The following is a 12839-nucleotide window of genomic DNA, read 5'->3' on the forward strand; positions in this document are numbered from 1 at the left end:
GTAGAGACACCGGGGCTCTGCGCAAGAGAGGTAGAGACACCGGGGCTCTGCGCAGGGGAGGCAGAGACACCTAGGCTCTGCGCAGGGGAGGCAGAGACACCTGGCCTCTGCGCAGGGGAGGCAGAGACACCTGGGCTCTGCGCAGGGGAGGCAGAGACACCTGGGCTCTGCGCAGGGGAGGCAGAGACACCTGGGCTCTGCGCAGGGGAGGCAGAGACACCTGGGCTCTGCGCAGGGGAGGCAGAGACACCTGGGCTCTGCGCAGGGGAGGCAGAGACACCTGGGCTCTGCGCAGGGGAGGCAGAGACACCTGGGCTCTGCGCAGGGGAGGCAGAGACACCTGGGCTCTGCGCAGGGGAGGCAGAGACACCTGGGCTCTGCGCAGGGGAGGCAGAGACACCTGGGCTCTGCGCAGGAGAGGCAGAGACACCTGGGCTCTGCGCAGGAGAGGCAGAGACACCTGGGCTCTGCGCAGGGGAGGCAGAGACACCTGGGCTCTGCGCAGGGGAGGCAGAGACACCTGGGCTCTGCGCAGGGGAGGCAGAGACACCTGGGCTCTGCGCAGGGGAGGCAGAGACACCTGGGCTCTGCGCAGGGGAGGCAGAGACACCTGGGCTCTGCACAAAAAAGGCAGAAACACCTGGGCTCTGCACAAAAAAGGCAGAAACACCTTGGTTCTGCGATAAAGGTTAAGAGGGAGAGACACCTGGGCTCTGCGATAGAGAGACAGAGACACTTGGGTCAGCGCAGGACAGGCAGAGACACCTGCCTGGACTCTGTGCAGCCTGCAAGGGTAGCTGGTCTCTGAGGAAAATGTACAGAAAAATAGGCCATGAGCAAGTCACAAAACTAGCTGAGCGCAGCGCAAGACGCAGAGGTACTTGTGGTCTGTGCAAGATGCAGAGATACGTGGGATAAGTACATGATGCAGGCAAAGTGCTTCTATGTGTGATACGAAGACGTCCAAGCTGTTTTTGAAATATAGACATCTGCACTCTGCGCAAAAAAGCAGACAAATAGGCTTTGTGAAAGATAGAGAGACAAACCAGGCTGTATGTGTTGCTTGCATAATGTGCGCAAGAGAAGTGAAAGAAGGGGAGGCAGAGGACCGGGAGAATTCTGATGGCAGGAGAAGATGTGATGGAGGGAGGATGGAAGGAGGAGAGATGAAGGAGGGAGATGTGATGGAGGGAGGATGGAAGGAGGAGAGAGGGAGGGAGGGAGCGAGCTGCTCAGAGACATCACACATACTCTCCCCCTCTCTCTCTCTCTGTAGGCAGTGCCAGGCTGTGTGCCCCTCTGCTGGTGCCAGGCTGTGGATATGTAGCAGAGGGGGCAGTCAGTCAGTCAGGCTCAGCAGTCTCTCTGCACTGGGTGGTATTTCTGGTTATTGGAGACTGGTAGTCGTTCAGGATGGGGGTCACCCCCTGTTGGAGGTGGCTTTTTGCACTGGGTCTCAGACTGCTTTTTCTTGTGCCCGCAGGAGTGCCAGTTCGCAGCGGGGATGCTGGATTTCCCAAAGCCATGGACAACGTCACCGTGCGACAAGGGGACAACGCCATCCTCAGGTAGGACACTTTTATGGTGATGTCTATGCTTAGTTCAGTTTTTTGGACTCTATGTTGTCACCTGGAACCTCATATTGTATAAACTTAATTCTGCATTCACTGTGACGTTAGATGAAGAATTTTTTTTATAAAGCTGCGCATGGTGTGACTTATAGACAACGTTCAATATATGAGGGATGTCACATTTGTCAAGGATGACACACCCCACACACACTAAGCGAAACTGTGTCCAGTCTGCCGCATGCTGGAGGGGATATGAGCCATTCCACACCTTGGTGGGGTTCTGAAGACCTATAACACGTGGAACTACAAATCCCAGCATTTCTCTGTTTATGAAAGTCTAGATTCAGAAGATTCACTGAAGACAGTGAAATTAGTAAATAGCTACTTTGTTGTGCTCTACAATCATCTAGACAAAAACAACATTTAATTGCTTCATGTTTGTTTATAGAAAGCAGGAAGCCACTAATTAGTAGCCGCTAATGCTGTAAATATATTTTACCGAGTGCTGCTATTCGGTGGTATTGAAGACATCAAAATACAATTGTTTGTAAACAATTGCATCACAAAGCCTTGTCTGTAGTTTGGTTTGTAGTGCCTGACTTCACCACTAGTTTTTTGCCTTGCTAAAAACTATCTCTGCTAAAATGAGTTAATGTCTAATTGGTGATCACACAGCCTCTCCAGAATCTGAACCAGCTGCTTACAATTTCCACTCAAATAGCAGGAACCCAAAATAGCTTATTTTGTTGCTGGGGAAGGGTTCTGAGGGCAGAATGAGCATTAGGAAGCAACTCAAGAGTTTTGCTTTGTATATAGACTCTAAAGCCTGGTTCACACTGGATGGATAAAAACCGGATCCATGCAATAACTGATCTGTAAAACGGATCAGTTTGTAATTTGCATCAGTTTTTGATCCGTTCCATTAGCGAGCGGTCAATGTTACGTGTCCGTCTCTCCAGAATCATCTTAAAGAGACTCTGTAACAACAAAAACCTCCCCTGGGGGGTACTCACCTCGGGTGGGGGAAGCCTCCGGATCCTAATGAGGCTTCCCGCGCCGTCCTCTGTCCCACGGGGGTCTCGCTGCAGCCCTCCGAACAGCCGGCGACAGAGCCGACTGTAGCTTCAATATTTACCTTTGCTGGCTCCAGCGGGGGCGCTGTGGCGACTTTCGGCACGGAAATAGACGGAAATACCCGATCTCCGTCGGGTCCGCTCTACTGCGCAGGCGCCGGAAACTTGCGCCTGCGCAGTAGAGCAGACCCGACGGCGATCGGGTATTTCCGCCTACTTCGGCGCCGACAGCCATCAGAGCGCCTGCGCAGGAGCCAGGAAGGTAAATATTGCGTCACGGCTGTACGGAGGGCTACAGCGAGACCCCCGAGGGACGCAGGACGGCGTGGGAAGCCTCATTAGGATCCTGAGGCTTCCCCCACCCGAGGTGAGTACCCCCCAGGGGCCGTTTTGTCGTTACAGTTCCTCTTTAAGGTGGCCGCTAACAGTCCAATTTCTAGCAAAAAATTGTTTGAGTAATCAAAAATTCTGATCGGAAGAAAAATCGTTCACTACACCATCAACAAACCAATCTTTGCTTCCTATCTATCACAACCAAGAAAATCCCAATTTTGGTTTGACATAAATCCAATCGACCACTATTTTTTTTATAATCGTGCATAATGGACTGTGCCCATCAACTGAGATTATTTTCAACCAATCCAGGTTCACAGTGCTCAGTTGTGTTCCAGAAAAAATCTGCATGTCCGCTTACTGCCCATACAATTCTATGTGCCTGTTCACAGTAGCTAATTGCGTTATTCTAACTTGCTGCATGCAGGCTTTGTATTGGGGCTTGTTTCCACTGTTGCGGTGCGGAATCGCCTGCATTCCCCCGCGGACGAAATCACAGGTGGGTGCGATTCCGCATGCGGTTTTGCCGCGATTTCGCATGCGATTCCGCATAGGTAAGGGTATGTGCGAATTTAACCATGTCACTGCTTGTGTACATTAACATTATACCTATGCGAAATCGCATGCGACTTCACGGCAAAAACCGCATGCTCAACCCGCATGCGGTTTCCCTATTAAAAGCATTAGCGGCGATTCGCGTGCATTCCTCTCGCATGCGAAATCTGACGGCTCTGCCGTGCAGATTTCTGCCGCACAAAAAACGCTCCCGCAGCCGCACAAGTGGAAACAGCCCCATCCACTTGCATTTTCGATCCGAATCTGCATGCGTACACCGCATGCAGATTCGCTATAGTGGAAACGAGCCCTCAAAGTCTATGTCCAGTCTCCATTGCAGTTCACACACATTTTAACACATTATGCAACTGAGCTCTGTGAATCCAGCCTTAAACTTCCCAAATTTGCGGTTTGTTCTGTGGAACATGCGGATCCGTTCTACCAGAGCAATGTGAAAGGATGCATGTGTTAACAATGGGTCCATTCACATCCGTTAGGATCTATTCCGGTATTGGTTTTAGCTTCCAATGTGAACTGGGCCTAATGCTGGGAATAGACGGGCCGACTGGTGGCTCGATTAGCCGCCGGATCGACCCCAGCCGCGTCCCCGCTCGTCCGTGCGCGCGGATCGATTACCGATCGTCCCCGCCGGCGCTTCCTTATCAGCGCTCGATTCCCTGCCATTGTCCGCCGGCGGGAATCGAGCAGGCGGGGGTCGAGCGCCATGACGCGGCTGTTTGCTAACGTCCTCTGCCACCACCACCACCATGCGTTGCGTTAGGTGCACGTTATGCGACCTTAACGTAGCACCTGACGCAACGTCTTAGTGTGAAAGAAGCCTTAGAGCAAAGAGCTGAGGTTGCACACACAACACTGCAAACTATTCTTTGTGCTGCACTGTGCACATTGTGATACTATCACAATGGTCCCAGAAAGTTTGCCGTACAGTAGACATGTGGTGCAACCATACAGTGCAGCATATGATACAATGAGTATGCTTCACTGCCACTGTGAACGCAATAGATTTAATGTAAAAGGACGCTAAAAAACAAAATCAGCATTGCAATATATATTCTTCAGTCATCACCGAAGAAAGGTTAAGGTCGCATTCACAGTGGGACGTTATGGTCGCACATTATAAAGTCTTATAACGCAGCTTACCGCACTGCAATGCTAATCCTATGGACCGTTCACAGTGCAACGTTAAAGTCACATTAAAAAATGGGTACTTTTCCGTTAGACGGGCGCGTCCTCTAGGTGGCGATAATTACTATTCCCCCTCCAGGCTGCCATGGATAGTAGGGAAAGATGTAACTCTGCTGGAGTTCTATCGCCACCTAGAGGATGCGCCCAGCTAACGAAAAAGAACCAAAAAATGTTGCATTGTGGTAACACTGCTTGCAGTGCGTTACCTCTTAACGCCGACACGTTGAGACTTTAACATTGCATTAAAAAGCAACGTTCCACTGTGAATACAGCCTAAATATAAGTTTACATTATGTGTATGGCATAATGCCCATGCTACAATGTGCGCATAATGCAATGCACACTCTGCAGCGCTAGTGTGGTTAGGTGACCCAGCGGGATACCTCATAGTGATGCTCTGGTAATGTGATTAGTTGCGGTTTCAACAGTTCTCCAATTATAGCATCTTCTACAACTCTTAGGTTTCGCCAGGATGTAATAACTATGCCCACACTATTCAGCCAATTACAATGATTCAAGTTGTACAGGATGCTGTGATTGGAGAACTGTTCCCTATGGACTTTGCAGCTGGATCACCTACGCTCTCATCTATGTACAAGCACAACTGTACTGAACAAACGCAAGAATGGACCGCACATGTCCAGTAGCACAAAGGCACTCAAGAATGTTTTTTTTTTTGTTTGGCCCCATAATGGGGTTTTGTGCTACTGGGCATGTGCAGACCATACACACGCATGCGCAATGCAGTTGCCCTTTTATACTGATAGGAGCACACAGCCACGAGGAAGAAGAGGGTCAGCAGTGGCAGGGTCTGAATAGGTTCATGATCCCCCAGTATGAATAGGCAAAAGCCTCCCACCCAGTATAGGTTGTATAGGTAGTTCAGCTGGCATCTCTCTTTATTTGATGCATCGGCACTTTACTGGCGAGTAACATAGTAAGAAATGCTGGATGGAGAGTGAGAGACTCAAAGCGAAAGGGAAGATGAACATTCAGCGCTGGGGGCGAGCAAAGCCTGGAGAGGTGAGTGACTGCTGCTGCTCTGTTAGCAACTCTGCAGGAGACTCTGCAAAATACATGGCAGATGATTATCACTTGATAGGAGAAGAGTACCATGTGAATATGTGATATTCAGTGTAGATCCGCTTTAAAGTCCTTCTAAATTTAGAACGAAGAAACAAAACACAGCAGGGATAATGCAGACCAGTTTAACACAGCTTGTATGTATGCACAGCTCCCTGTTTTGTTTTGTTTTTCTGCAGATAGGTTTGTAGCCTCCTAATCCCAGGAATACAGTTGTGCATATGCCAGCTAGTTAGAGCTGGTACAGTTTTCCTTTAACTCCTTAATGACTACAGTTGTGGATCTGTGCCTAAAGCAGGGGTGTCAAACCCAAAAAGACGGAGGGCCGAAATGAAAAACTTAGACCAGGTCGAAGGCCAACAGTCATATTTATCCCCCCCTCCCCCCCATTTGGAATGATCGAACAACACCTGACAAACAAAAAAAAAACCACCCTTGGCATAGAAAGGCAGGTAGCCATATATAGGTGACCCCTGAATAGGAAGTCAAACATAAGTGCCCTCAGTATAGGTAGCAAGGCATAGGTGCACCCAGTTTAGGTTAGCCGAGTAAGTGCCCCCCACTATAGGTTAGCTAGGCATAAGTGCCCCCCACTATAGGTTATCTAGGTATAAGTGCCCCCAGTATAGGTTAGCTAGGTAGGTGCCCCCAGGATAGGTTAGTCAGGCATAGATGCAACCAGTATAGGTTAGCCAAGTAGATGCCTCCAGTATAGGTAACCATTATAGTTGCCCCCAGAATAGGTTAGCTAGGTAGGTGCCCCCAGTGTAGGTTAATTAGGCATAGGTGCCCCTAATATAGGTTAGCTAGGTAGGTGCCTCCAGTATAGCTTAGCTAAGTAGGTTTCCCCAGTATAGGTTAGCTACATAGGTGCACAGTATAGGCTAAATAGGTAGGTGTCCCTACTATAGGTTAGCTAGGTAGATACCCCCACTAAAGGTTAGCTAGGTAGGTGGCCCAAGTATAGGTTAGCTAGGTAAGTGGCCCCAGTATAGGTTAGCCAGGTAAGTAGGTGCCCCCAGTAGGTAGCCAGCCTTATCCTCCCCCTCCTTCCCCGGCCGCCGCTCCTTTACCTCATGGAGTCGGCGGCCCATCCTGCACCGAAGTCTGCTCCCTTCATCTTGTTCACTACATGCCCGGCCCCCGACATGCAGCACAAGAATCACCTGTGACGCGAAGACACGGGAACGGCTCCCTCTGTAACGTCGCATATACTACGTGATGTTACCGAGGGAGCTGCTCTGGTGTCTTCGCGTCACAGGTGATTCCTGTGCTGCATGCCAGGGGCCGGGCACGTAGTGAGCAGGATGAAGGAAGCAGACTACGGGACAGGACGGGCCACCGATTCCATGAGGTAAAGGAGCTGCGGCCGAAGAAGGGGGGGGGGCGGGTTAGCAGGCCGAGGAGGAAAGGAGGAGATAAGCCTTCCTTCCATCCTTGAGAGACGGAGAAAGGGAGTGATAGAGCGTAAACAACGCTCTATCACTCATATGAAGAGGGAGGGCAGAGGGGCAGAGCCGGCCACCAGAAGAGCAGATCAGGGATGGGAGGGGCGGAGCTGGGAATGTGGCCGTGGGCCAAAATCAATGTAAATCATAAAAACACTGGCGGGCCAATTTTTATGGCTCTGCGGGCCAAATTTGGGCCGCGGGCCAGAGTTTGACACATGTGGCCTAAAGGTACTTTTACATTAACGCAAGTGTCATCATTGTTTCTTCATGGGAGTGCCTTGTTGTTTACCTTCCAGTTGTCCAATCAGGAAGCATCTTGAAACCTTAATTTAGGAGATTTTTTCAGAACCTGTCTCTGAGTGTCTGTATCCAAGACAGACATTTGATTACACATGTGAAACTATCTAACAGTGCCATGCAAGCTATGGGGATTTAGATGTGTTTTCTGAAATTCTGAATCAGTGCTTCAGTTTTTTTTCAGTTTCCCTGCACATGAATTCGGAAGCAGCCTACTGATTTCAGTGCACTGTGATTCCGGATTCATGTTTGTGGAATTGCTTAGAATCGCCCCTAGTGGAAACGAGCCATATAGGTGGCCATACATGCACAGATTGTTACCCAATCCATCTATACACTGCACAGATTTGCAATAGATTCCACAATGAAATCTATTAAAAATCTATGGAACTGCAGCATTGCACTGTTTGACACAGTGCAAAGCTATGGGCCGTTGATCTACTAAAGCTCCCCCACTGTGTCCAATCGACCGATATTTTCCCTCCAATCATCTATTTTTCCCCTGAAAATCGTTCAAAATTACGATTGATGTGACATGCTGTGCCGATTTTCAACAATAAAATTGGGGTTTGCTTGTATGGCCTGCTTATGTAGAAAAGCATGCTGATTGGTGTGTGATCATGTGAGAAGGAACTGTCTTTAAAGAGAACCCGAGGTGTGTTTGAAGAATGTGATCTGAATACAGAGGCTGGATCTGCCTATACAGCCCAGCCTCTGTTGGAATTCCAAACCCCCCTAATGTCCCCCTGCACTCTGAAATCAGACATAGATCACAGCCGCGCTGTGCGGCTGTGTTTACATCTGTAGTGTCAGTCTCGCCTGCTCCCCCGCCTCCTGCAGAGCTCCGGTCCCTGCCCCCCTCCCTTCCCTCTAGTCAGCGAGGAGGGAAGGGAGGCAGGCGGGGACCGGGAGTTCTGCAAGAGGTGGGGAGAGCAGCAGACTGACACTATAGCGAAAAACACAGCTGCTGCGACACGCTGTGTGTCGACAACACGGCTGTGATTTATCAGGGATTGCAGAGTGCAGGGGGACCTTAGGGGGGTTTGGAATACCAACAGAGGCTGGGCTGTATAGGCAGATCCAGCCTCACTATGCAGATCACATTGTTCAAACCCAGCTCGGGTTCTCTTTAAGGGCTGGAACCCAGTAGGGTGATTACGATTGCATTTTGCTACAATTTGAAGCACTGTACAGTAAACTGTACAATGCTTTCGATTAGCATTTCTTTCTATTTTTTTTAAAATAAATTTTATTATACTTACCACATGTCCAGTTTCCGTCTCTAGCCCCGCCCCCAAAGAAAGAGGTCATAGGTGCTTCTCTAGGACCAATCAGAAACGCGCCTTTGACCTCTTCTGCTAGTAGGCAAGGTTACAGATGGAAGCTGGACGTCGGGACACTTGGTAAGTATAATTAACTTTATTTAAAATTTCACAGGTTCAACCCCCAAATCACTGCAAAATTGCTTTTAAAAGTGATTTTGCAGTGCTTCTATACATAGCATTGAGCACAAACATGCTCAAAATGCTGCATGTCCTGAGATTGCGCTCAATCCTAATCACAATCGCACTAGTGGGTTCCCCACCATTTACATAAAATGGCAAATCGTTTTTTTGTAATCGCCGATTGTCAGAGATCCAAAGGGTCCTTTTATACTGTACATATTGCCCTGTGATAAAATTGCAATAGTGGTGGAAAGTTGCATAGCACATTAGAAGTGCAATGCATCGGGTGCAGTGAAGCATACAGTTCATATGCTTTACTGCCACTGTGAACGCACACATTTTGTATTAAATGCACTGCATGCTGTGCGTTACTCCTATGGAAGCACCTAATGTATTCATACCATAGAAATATAATTGCATCATTTTGGGATGTGATCATATTGTCTGTTGCGACTCTGTGTTGCAATGGTCGCAGTGTCCTTATCAGTGTGTGCCTGATGGCTCCTAATCATTCTATGAGCAGAGTGGGGCAGCATTTTTTCAGGAAAAGGGAACAACAGATTAAATAAAGCTTTACAATGTAGAATGTTAAAATAAGATTTTACAGTAAAAACAAATAGGGTCCTTCCTTGAATTTTTTTTTTGTACATTATTTGGAAGGACAATTATTACAATTGAAACATGAAAAAAAACATGACGTTGTATTAAATTAGAGTATGGCCCAGTGCACACCGAGCGGTTTTGGATGCGATCCGCCGGCCGCATCCGCCTGTAAAACCGCTTGGCTAATGTATTTCAATGGGATGGTGCACACCGCTGGTTTGAAGTTTGTAGCAAACCGCAAACGTGCCCCCTGCTGCACGATTGCGGTTTGCAGAAGCGTTTCTGCCTCAATGTAAAGAATAGGGAAAACGCAAACCGCTCTGAAAAACGCTACAGAAGCTGTTCAGTAACAGCTTTTACTGTAACAATATATGTAATCTGCTACACAAAAACGCACCCAAAACCGCTAGGTATGTTTAGAAAACGACTCTAAACATGCCTAGAATCGCTCTGAAATCTGCTCCCAAAACCACTAGCGTTTTGTGGATCTGCTAGCGGTTTTGGTGTGCACTGGGCCTTAGATGGGAAATCCTAGTATCAGTGGAAACAGATATATGTCTGCTAAGGTTGGTCAATAAGATGCAAATAATTCTGCTTTGCATGCAAATTTCATGCAAATTGCATGCAACTTGGAATCAGGATCAGCAGGAAGGGCATTGGATTGGCACAAATTCCCAGCAATACACAATTTGCATTAAATCTGCATGTAGGCTGGAATTATTTGCATCTTATTAACTCTCTTTAGTTTGATCCACAAGTACATCACATTATTATGAAGAAGAACTGCAGTTGAGACAAAAGCCTAAATAAGTTTATAGATGTAACTGGAAACCGATTGCAGGAGAAACATGAAAATACATAGATAGGTCAGCTAAAAAGCTATAGTGGTTTAGTAGTGGTTAAACATTAAAACTTCAGAATGACAAAATGTGAGAAATGGTCATAGTCATTAAGGGGTAAAATAAAGTCAGCTATTTACCGCCTCTTGTGACTCGTAAATAAGTTGTGGCAGGTTTCTGTCAGCAGAGGGCGCTGCTACACCTGGCCACTGCATAGAGACTGGCTGTGCTGAATTCTGTGCAGGTGGCAATAAACTTGTGACGCACACATTCAAGTCACTGTCATGTCTTTGGAACATAATGTATGTTTGTCACAAGGGTTAACATGTAATTAAGGATGCATTGTTCTTGTGATATATATGTGTATAATTTATCCTTGGCATATGTGACTACACAGCATTACTTCTCTTATTGTATTTGAGTAATGCTGTCAGGATTATTTTACAAAGCAAAGGGAAGCATCTTATGGCAACCAGTCAAGGTTCACTTCTTACCTGATCACATGCTATAGTGCATGAAAACTAGGCATACATGCTTGATGTGTACATATGGTTCGCCCGCTTTTCATTTGGGCGGAGGGAGACTTTGAAAGACTGTTCTTCCTGCGCTACGTAATCTTGGTGAATATAATAAATATATTCCTCTACCGATTACCGAGTTAGTTTCTTGGCTGCGTAATTTGGTGTCCAGCTATAGCCAGGACCCGTGTATTGGTGTTTTTTTTCATAATTCTGGCTATTGCCTTTGTCCAAATTACACATTGAGAATTATGGTCTATGTGGTGCCCAAATCCGGAGTAGCGTGGGCCCTCGACTCATGCACAATTACTGTCACCTACTGTGATCAGGATTCAATCCCTCGGGCAACAGTGCAGCATCCAGTGCTTTACATATGCATAGCACTGTTTCTTTTTCTGTTACTGTGGATGGGGAAGGAGGGAGGATGCTTGGTGCACAATAGAGCAGTTTCTGGTTAGCAGGTTGAGGATTAGAGCAATGCACCCAGGAGACTTTGTACTCATGTTAGATTCTCGGACAAGGCAGTTTTTAATGAGTGTCATCCTAGCTCCATACTTAGTTTGGCCAGTTACTTACTGCACCGCTTGCAGTATAGCTATACCCTGACAGACTTCGGCCCAGTGCACACCGAGCATTTTTTGATGCGATCCGCCGACCTCATCCGCCTGTCAAACCGCTTGGTTAATGTATCTCAATGAGATGGTGCACACCGGTGGTTTGAGGATTGTAGCAAACGGCAAACGTGCCTCCTGCTGCACGTTTGCGGTTTGCAGAAGAGTTTCTGCCTCAATGTAAAGGATACGAAAAATGCAAACCGCTCTGAAAAATGCCATTTCAGAGCGGTTTGCCAGGCGTTTTTGTTACAGAAGGTGTTTAGTACAGCTTTTACTGTAACAATTTGTGTAATCTGCTACACAAAAACGCAGCCAAAACTGCTAGGCATGTTTAGAAATCCGCTCGAAACATGCCTAGAAACGCTCTGAAATCTGCTCCCAAAACCGCTAGCATTTTGCAGATCTGCTAGCGGTTTTGGTGTGCACTGGGCCTTTATCTGAAGTCTAAGGGGCGTAGACATTCATCTCCCGCCCTGATCATCTGCCACGCCCACCTGTGTGTGCTCTCTCGTGCATTCTCATTGCTGACTGTACGCTAGTACGCTAATCAGTGTATTGGAACCCAGTTTCCACTCACCGATCTCAGTGTCTGTGTTCAATGATCACCGGGGGGGGGGGGGGGGGGGGGCGCATCTATTGGCGAAATAATAAATTACACCCTAACACATTACATTCAATAAAAAATATATAAATCACCCATGAAAATTAAACCCTGACCTCCCCCATTCTCACATAATTAGCAAAATAAAAAATGTATATATATGAAAAATAGTGATATTAAAAAAAATACAGAAATAGTTACTTAAGGACTCTTTTAGGACTTTTTTTAATATGTATGTCATGAGGGTATATTACTGTTATTTTTGCAAGTACGGCTATGTTTCCACTTGTGCGTTTTGTGTCAGTTTTTTTTGCTCAGAAAATTTGCATCGATTTTAAAAATATTGTTAGTCAATGCAGCTGTTTCCACTCTCTGCGAATTTTCGTACGCGTTCGTATGTGTGAAAAAAATCTGAGGTCCTGCATCATATTTTCGGACATCGCGTAAGATTCGTGTACAATGCTTTGTATAGTCAATGCGAATGTTTGCGTTATTTGTGCGAAAATTCACTTTAGATCCATGGTTACAGGAAGCTGTCAGCAGTCATGACTAAGCTGTTACTAGGCAGATTATGTATATTTAACTAATGCAAATTTCCGCGTACGAAAATTTGCATAAAACGTGTACAAATTTAAATGCGAATTTTCACC

General features: G+C 47.0%; 1 protein-coding gene across 1 annotated transcript in view; it reads left to right on the top strand.

Annotated features, from left to right (window-relative positions):
- LOC137521317 (opioid-binding protein/cell adhesion molecule homolog) overlaps positions 1–12839 on the top strand; it is an 838111-nt gene that overhangs the window by 490308 nt on the left and 334964 nt on the right. Inside the window, exon 2 of the mRNA XM_068240426.1 lies at positions 1484–1568. Within this exon, the coding sequence (XP_068096527.1) occupies positions 1484–1568 (85 nt within the window). The remainder of the gene's footprint in view (positions 1–1483; positions 1569–12839) is intronic.

The sequence above is a fragment of the Hyperolius riggenbachi genome, chromosome 6, assembly GCF_040937935.1.
Source record: "Hyperolius riggenbachi isolate aHypRig1 chromosome 6, aHypRig1.pri, whole genome shotgun sequence".
Taxonomy (NCBI): domain Eukaryota; kingdom Metazoa; phylum Chordata; class Amphibia; order Anura; family Hyperoliidae; genus Hyperolius; species Hyperolius riggenbachi.